Source organism: Psittacula echo (genome assembly GCF_963264785.1).
Source record: "Psittacula echo genome assembly, chromosome: 1".
Taxonomy (NCBI): Eukaryota; Metazoa; Chordata; class Aves; order Psittaciformes; family Psittacidae; genus Psittacula; species Psittacula echo.
This window is the reverse complement of record NC_137735.1, coordinates 3,466,100-3,474,935: the sequence shown is the minus strand read 5'-3', so window position 1 is coordinate 3,474,935 and position 8,836 is coordinate 3,466,100. Positions and strand designations below refer to the sequence as shown.

Sequence of the window (8,836 nt, the reverse complement as noted above, 5' to 3'; positions counted from 1 at the left end):
CCCCTCCTAGGGGGATCATAGGGCTAGGGGCACATGCCAGTCTTGCAGAGCATCCTCCTGGTGGGATCATGGGGCTGGAGAGGACCTTCCAGCCTTGCAGAGCATCCTGCTAATGGGATGCTGGGGCTGGGGGGACCTTCTATCCTTGGAAAGCATCCTCCTGGTGGGATGCTGTTTCTTGGGGGGGGACCTTCCAGCCTTGCAGAGCATCCTCCTGGTGGGATGCTGCAGCCGTGGTCCAGGGCAGGGGTGGTCTTCATGCGAAAGTGAACCCCGCTTCAGCGCAGCTCCAGCACCCCCGGGAACAGGGAGGGACCGGGGCCCACAGGGCAAACCCTGCGCTCTGCTGCCCCCTGGCGACGGCGGGTGCCTCTATTGCGGTACCCCCAGCCTCCCCCCGACGTGTCTGCACCCCAGTGCTGCCTGAAACCCCCCCGACTAATGGGTGCCTGGGGTCCCTTCTCCCATGGAATGGGTGTCTAACCCACAAGTGCATCCCGGTCGCCCTCATCTTGTGCTCCTTCCCCAATCCCGTGCGCTCCTACGCCTCTCACAGTGGTCCCAACCCCCCACGAGTGGGTCCTGCCCCCCAAGTGCCTCCCTGCTCCTCCCACCATCTCGCTTTACGCCCTTCATGCTGGGTCTGCTTTGCCGCCGGCTTCACCCTGCCCCGGGCTCGCCTCGTCCCACAGAGCAGCGCTGCTACCGCCCTCTCTTCTTCCTCCTCCTCCTCCTCTTCCTCCTCCTCCTCCGGCACCTGACGCGGGGCTCCCGTTCCCCCCCACCGGCCCGTCCCCTCGCCGCTCCCGGAGCTCTCCCCGTTGAACGCGCAGAGCAGCGGAGCCGCAGGGCGCAGCCCCCCGGAGCATGCGAGGGCAGCGGGGGGGCACCGTGCTCGCTGCCCCCCCGGGCGGGCCGGCGGAGGGGCTGAGCTGCAGCCGGAGCCGGCGGAGGGGAGCGGGAGCTGGGCAGCGGTGGGAGGCTCGGAGCAGCGCATCCCGCTTCCCTCCATCCCTCCGTCCCGGCTGCGGGGATCCAGCCTTGCCCCACCGAGGGTGCTGAGCGAGTCTCGGAGGGGGCTGCGGGGATCATGCCGGGGGGGCTGCGCCTCGGCATCGCTTTCTCCTCGCTCTCCATGGAGCCCGGACGTTTTCTACAATGACTTTCCCCGAGCTGAGCAATGGAAGCTTGAGTGGGAACAGGACGGAACAAGGCAGCCAGAGCGGTGCCAACCGGTCCTGGGGGCTGCAAGGGGAGGAGACCTCCGAGGGCAACGGCACCACGTTGACTTTCGCCTTGGATGTGCAGGCGGTGGGAGTCGGGGTCTTCTTGGCTGTCTTCATCCTCTCGGCCATCGTGGGGAACATCCTCGTCATCCTCTCGGTGGCTTGTAACCGGCACCTGCAGACGGTCACCAACTACTTCATCGTCAACCTGGCCATCGCCGACCTGCTGCTCAGCACCACCGTGCTGCCCTTCTCGGCCACTTTGGAGGTGTTGGGCTTCTGGGTGTTTGGGCGCATCTTCTGCAACATCTGGGCAGCGGTGGATGTGCTGTGCTGCTCTGCCTCTATCATGAGCCTGTGCATCATCTCCGTGGACAGGTACATCGGTGTCAAGTACTCCCTCAAGTATCCCACAATCATGACCGAGAAGAAGGCGGGGATCATCCTCGTGGTGGTCTGGCTCTCCTCCATGGTCATCTCCATCGGGCCACTGCTGGGATGGAAGGAGCCGCCACCGCCGGATGAGAGCATCTGTAGCATCACGGAGGAGCCGGGTTATGCCCTGTTCTCATCCCTCTTCTCCTTCTACTTGCCCCTCATGGTCATCCTGGTGATGTACTTCAGGATCTACGTGGTGGCCAGGCGGACCACCCGGAGCTTGGAAGCAGGGGTCAAGAAGGAGAGGAATAAATCCATGGAGGTGGTACTGCGCATCCACTGCCGCAGCGTCCTGGAGGAGCCTGTCTCCAGCACCCGGAGCAAGGGGCACAACTTGAGGAGCTCCCTCTCTGTCCGGCTCCTCAAGTTCTCCCGGGAGAAGAAAGCAGCCAAGACTCTCGCCATTGTCGTGGGTGTTTTCATCCTCTGCTGGTTCCCCTTCTTCTTCATCCTGCCTTTTGGTAAGTGATGCTATCCCCTATCCCAGCCCCACTGCCCATGGCTGAGCCCCTGGGGACCTGCTCAGTGGGACAAACTTTCAGGACACAACTCATTGCAGGGAGATAACTGGTAGGTGAATAAACCAGCAATGAATTAACTCAATTAATTAACACTTACTCAATATTTATTAATCAGAGCCATATAATCAATCAAAGTAAATAGCAAACGAATAAAATAGCAGCACAATAATTGGTTTAATTAATTCATTCTGCACTCAGCAGCTTAATTAACAGAGTCCAGGCAAAGGAGGAAGCAGCTCTGTTTCAAACAGGCTGGAATTATGGCACAATGGTCTCCAAAACAGCTTCACCATCCTTTCTCCCAGCCTCACTTTGTCCTAGTTTAGGGAAGTGCACCTGACTACGCCTCCGTGGTCCCAGTTCCATTCCATTTCCAGTTCCATTGGGAATTGGTGATGCTGTTGCACATGAGTGAGGTTTGATCCCCTCAAGGAGCATGTCAGAGTCTGAAGCATAAGGCTCACTGACTTCTCAGGATGCCAGTGCTGTGCAGGGACCTGGAGCAGGACCAGGTCTTATCTACACGGTTGATGGCCCTGGGTGATCCCCCAGGGCTGATTCACCTCCCTCAGGAGTTGTGCCCTCAGCTCCTAGCCCTGCCATGGTGCCCATGTCACCGGGTGCTCATTTGGGGTTGCCCGATGGGTTGTGCTCTGAAGTGCACTCTGGTGAAAGGATGCAGCTCCCTGCGTGCAGAGGAGGACGAGCAGGCACAGAGCCCGCTGGGGAGCTGTGATGGCCAACACAATGTCCCCTTTCAGCATCAGTGCTACCCATGGCCCATGAAATGCAGGAAAGCCGGTGCTCTTCATCACCACCTCATCTATTAACAGGCACCCAACTCACGGGTACCTAATTAACCCTCTGGAGTGGAGCAGCTAAACCTAGGGCAGGGGAAAAGAGGTTAATATGACCTGAATATTGATGCTGGGCTCTGCACAGAGCTCAGCAAAGCAGAGGGATCCATCACTCCATCTGCTGGGTGGGACCTATGGGTCCCACAGCCCCCTTGGGACTTGTGTCCAACTTAACTCTGCAGCCAGGCAAACTGCACATCCTCTTGAAGCTGCCTCTGAAGTCAATGGAAACAGCACCACGAGCATAGATTCGGCCCTGCTGAAGTTTTGCTCTCCCTCCAGCTTTTGCAGCTGCCTCCCTGGGGGCAGCTGGAGCCCAAGGGTGTTAGACACCTAACTGAGGCCATTCAATCCCCAGTGGGATAGCTCACCAGGAGCTATGGTTCTTTGGGAGCTGAGGTGTCCCTGGGGTGGTGGATGAGGGCTGTGGGTGTCTGGTATCACCATGTTGCTGCCTTGTGCCTCTGTGCTTCAGTCTCTCTCTCGGGATAAGGGTGGCATTTGTGAGTTTATGTCAGCTCTCCATAGGGGTGAAGCTGCTGCTGTGACGATGGGAGTTCTGGTATAACTCAGGCAGGGAGCCTGCAGTGAACTTCTCTCACTACAAGATGAATTATCCCGTCTGGCTGTGCCTCAGTTTCTCTTTCATTGATCAGGTGCATTGGGGGGGTTTTGTAGCCTGCAAATAGTCTGGGAATTGCAGGGCTCAGGGAGATGCCAGTGCCTGAAAGCAGAGCTCAGTGGGCAGCCCCAGTCTGATACTTGCCTCCTTGGCCAGGGCAGGAACCAGCTCCGAACATCATTCGCACCTTTATACAGTGAATGAAGCTGGGAATCGGGATCCCGATCCTCTGATTTATTACCAATACTTAGAAATAGAAAACAAACACAAGTGAATGCTTTTCAGTAGGAAAAATACTTTGTTTTACCATATCTGTTTTCCCTCGAAACCCTTGAACCAGCTTCTCCACTGATGTAAATCACAGCCCTCGCACTGGAATAAAAGGAGATACCCTGGTTTACACCACCTAAAATCCAAACCTCACACTTTAAACACTCTAAGTATGAACCCATTCTCTTTCTCCAAGCACACAACTTGCCAAGTCCTTTATAAACATGGCTTTGATCTTTACTTCCTGCTCTATTATATGTGTAATATAAACAGAGCAAATGTTCATTTATTTTATGACTATGAAATATGCTGCCATTGATTTCACCCCCTTTTTACTAATTGCAGTTTCCTATTCAAACCCAAGAATCACTCAATGCTCTTTAGGAGGCTTCTGCAAGGTTTAATCTCTGATGTTAAAGCTCAGGAGGCAGAGAACTCAGCAAAGTTCACTGTAAATCCAGAACCTGAATCATGATGGAGTCAATTCTGCTTGAAAAGCAGGTAGTAAATGGTTAAGTATAATGGCTTTTTCACTTGCCTTTTAAACAAACTTACGTGAAACAATTTGGAGCCAAGTGGAAGTGATATTGATACACATTTAAAACGAAAATGGAACACTTGTGAGGAGCACAAATCACTTTCAATTGAAGTGAAGCACTGTTTCAATGGCAGTTTATTAAACAATGAGCACTCAGATACGTGCCAGACTGAATTGTCACATGAGAATTAAACAAGTGATCTATTTTCTTACGAAAATACCAAAATGTTTTGACTCTTTTCTATTGCAAGAAGTTGTCAGTGATGCCGTTGACTGGTGAAATTTGTTAGGGATAAGTAAATCAGCTGGAAAAAGACTCGCAGCTCTACTTAGCATTGACTTAGCAATGAGAAACTTCAGTGCTGGCTCCGTCACCGATGTCTGTGTGTGTATGCACACATCTCTGCAGGATAGTTTCCACTATGTTGGAAACTATTCTGGAAGGCTGCACGGAGACCTCAGAGCACCTTCCAGTGTCTGAAGGGGGCTACAAGGATGCTGGGGATGGACTCTTCATCAGGGACTGTAGTGACAGGACAAGGGGTAACGGGTTCAAACTGAAACAGAGGAAGTTCAGGTGAGATATAAGGAAGAAGCTCTTCCCTGTGAGGGTGCTGAGGCGCTGGCACAGGGTGCCCAGAGAAGCTGTGGTTGCCCCATCCCTGGCAGTGTTCAAGGCCAGGTTGGACACAGGGGCTTGGAGCAAGCTGCTCCAGTGGAAGGGGTCCCTGCCTGTGGCAGGGGTTGGAACTGAATGAGCTTTAAAGGTCTTTTCCAATCCAAACCAGTCTGGGATTCTATGATTCTATTAATCTATGATGCTATCAGTTACACAGGAGTAATATTTACCACATCATGGTTGAGAAGATGCAATAAGCAATAATTTTAAATAACAGGACCTATGTATGTGTCAAACATGGTCAGCCTTTTCTTTATGCTTAAATAATCTACAAAGATGCTTTACATCAGCCCAAACCCCTCAATACCTCTACAGTCTATTGATCAGCTGAATAATTTAGCTCACTCTCGGGTTTGTGAAACTCGTCTCCAAGCACAGGATGCCATCACCAGGACTTTTAACACAATTAACTGTTTCTGTGGCTAATGAGACTCTTTAAGCAGCTGGTTGTTCAACAAGAGATGGAATACTAATTACTCTCATAACTCTTGTGTGGGTTATGTCTTGTGCTGTGTGTGCAGTAGAGCACAACCTAATGAGAAAGTCTAAAAGTCCTCAATATACCTACTTCCTTTAAAAATGGGGATGGGATGGATTTTCCATTTCTTATGGAAAGATCATTTGGCCTCAAAGCATTCCTGATCTGTTTTCCAAGACTGTTCTTAAAGCACTGCAGTGAAGGCAAGCCCATTTCTTTCCAAGGCAAATGATAGTGTTGCTTAGCAGCTCTCAAATGTGATTTCTTCTTCTTTTCCAGTTCAGAGTGTCAGCGATAACATTAGGCTTGTGTTGCAGCCTGAAAGAATGTCATTCTTAGGGCACGATAGCAGGGATGCATGTGGACACGGCATAGGAGTAGCACTGGAGGAATAGTCCAGGCACAGGAGACCTGGCTGGGACTCCCCTACTCTGATTGCATCTGTCTAGAGATATTACCATGGAAAAGCAACCTGGGTTTCTTTCCGGGGAGAACATATTGACTTCCTGCAGAAGGGCACAGGAAAGAATTCCAAGTAGGCACATGGATAACAAGTCTGAGAGTAAATTAAGTAGCTAAAGCATTTAATGGCGTTGATTCACTTCTCGTGCCCTAGTGCAGAAACCGCCAGAGCACAAAACAACAGGGAAACAATCTATGTGTTCTTGGAAATAGCCAGCAAAAAATGGTCATTTGGAGCCCAAATGAGTGCATGTGGTTCCCTTCCTACCCATTACCCTGTGTAGAAGGCCAGAGACAGATGGAAGGTTTTAGTAGTTTTCTGCTGTTACAAGAGATACAGCTTTCTGGATGTCAAATAATGATTTGGGCACCCAGGTCTGAACATATGCGTTTGCCTGGCAAAGTAATGCAGTGATTCACTGAAGTGACTGGGAATAGAACCCAGATCTCCCATGACCTATGCACGGGATTGCTCTGCTTCCAGTCCACCCACCACACTACCAAATAAATCTATTTAAAGCCAAATGTCTGTTTTTATATCATTTTATGTTATCCTGACGCATCTGGACACAGTTGCTATAATGGATGTATCATAAACAGGAAAAAAATAGATCTGAAAAACTCAAAACCACTGTGGTTCCATGGGCAAAAAGCTATAAAACCTCTCAACAAGAGTTTTGGAACCAGTACCAAAATACACCATATAACATTAAATGCATCTATATTGAGCTGCGCCTGATGGTTTTGTTATATTTGTACACAGAAAACTTTGTCCTGGCTATTCTGGGAAAGATATTTTAATTAGCCTGATCTATCTCCATTAATGTATATTTGGATAAATATTTGCTCATTAATTCTGTTAATCTGGTTAATGAGATGTCACTAAGATTGAGTAGAAGGGTGGGGATGCTCTTTGGTACGATCGCGCAAGGTGGTTGTTTAATCTCTTGTTACCAGCTTGGTTCTAAATGGCTTTTACTACAACAAACAGCATGAACAAAGTAATAGCAACTGTGTCATGTTAGCAAGTAAGGGTGTAAATGCTCCATGCTACCTGTAGGGTTTTAATTAGAAGTTTGTTCATTTTAATCAGTAAATACAACACTTTTGTTCAAGGCTCTTCTGAAGAGGATTGTATTTCCTTGGGAAAGCAACACGAACTATCTTCCAATTGACCAGTCAGGATCAATCAGGTCATTACAGTGTTATATTCTAGGTAGGGCTGATAGTACCTATGAACATTAGGGGACCCTTCTAGAACAAAGTGCTAGTTCTGGTGCCAAATGTTATCTATCAGGTAACATTTTCCATTCTGTGTTTTTGTAACTGGCTGAATTTGTTCTGCCAAATATGAAACAAAATGAGACAGACACAGCTGAGAAAGGTGACAGGGAAAAACGTGGTGGTTGGTTCCTAATAAAAAGTGCTTGAGTTTAAAAACCTCTGTTAGTACCATGTGTCAGAGCAAAGATCTGACATTTTATTCCTTCATGGTTGGGGGCTGCTTTATATCAGGACAGGACAAGAATTGGACAAAGGTGGCCCAATATGGCCAACTTCTGTGCAGAAAGCACCTTTCTGAGGTGTTATCAAGAACGGGCAGTTTAGCAAAATTGAGATTGCTGAGGAAGACCTTTAAAAGCAATGACCTGATGGTATCTGATGGATATTTCTGCTACTCTGCAGTCCCCTGCACTGCTCATTTCCACACTGTTCCCATCTTCTCCAATGTCAAGACAGCTCCTGGCATTGGGTGCCAACACAATATGGTCTTCAGCCAACTGCTCTTCAGTTTTCTACATTATCAACACTAAAAAAGAGGTATTCTGAGGCTGCAGCTCATCTCATCCTAGTATTACTATCTAAGCCAGTCAGATGAGTTGCACCCTAAAAGCACCACTGTCCTCTCAGTGCATGAAAGAAGACAGTCTGAGCCCTGAATCCTGAACCCTGGAGTTCCGTATATGTAAGTGTAAAAGAAAAATTACAGTTAAGTCTTCTTAAACTATTTTTATACACATTAAATTCAAAATGGGTCACTTTAATTATGAGATTTTGCAGTTATTTAGTCACTGACTATTTTGCTAGTTGTAATTAATTCAAATTTTTAAAGACAGATCACCAGCTCCAAGGTACACAGTACACATCTCAACTAGCTGAGATGAATCCCAATGTGAAGTCAAATATGGGACTAGTTTTGCCAAAGTCCAACACATTTCTAGCTGGATTTGGAACTGATAGGAGTTAAACTTTAAGGATGTGAAGCGCTCCATAACACCAAGGCACTCAGGAATTGACATTGCTTTGTAGTTGGGATGGTAAAATGGCTCTAAAGCACCTTCTCCTTGGAGAGATGTGAAAAGTATATCTGTTTGCAAAATGTTTGGCCATAACTCTGCTAAGTACCTTCAGATACCCACGAGGAGACAAATACTTCTGTCATCAGAGCAGAGCCGAGCCGGGTGAGTTTGTAGTGTGGAGCTACGTAATGGCCTGTGAGGGGATACTGAATAGCTCAACCAAGCTCAATTGAACACCACCTCTCCTTGCAATTGATGTGGCAGGGACACTGCACAAATAGAGCATGATGCTGAAGTTCAACCCTTTAAATGTGAGAAACTGAAGTTTTGCAAATGTGATTTTTTGCTTTGACCTACTCAATCTTTTGAGTCCTTAACTTTGCAAGTTCCTCAGTGTTCATTTAGCACTTTCATTATACAGCATACAGTAAAACTTCCTTGCAAG

At 48.6% G+C, this 8,836-nt stretch overlaps 1 protein-coding gene across 1 annotated transcript in view; it reads left to right on the top strand.

Moving 5' to 3' along the window:
- Positions 1–1,158: 1,158 nt before the first annotated feature.
- ADRA1D (adrenoceptor alpha 1D) overlaps positions 1,159–8,836 on the top strand; it is a gene marked incomplete at both ends in the record, with an annotated part of 47,958 nt that continues 40,280 nt past the window's right edge. The window contains one exon of the mRNA XM_080613253.1: positions 1,159–2,125. Within this exon, the coding sequence (XP_080469379.1) occupies positions 1,159–2,125 (967 nt within the window). The remainder of the gene's footprint in view (positions 2,126–8,836) is intronic.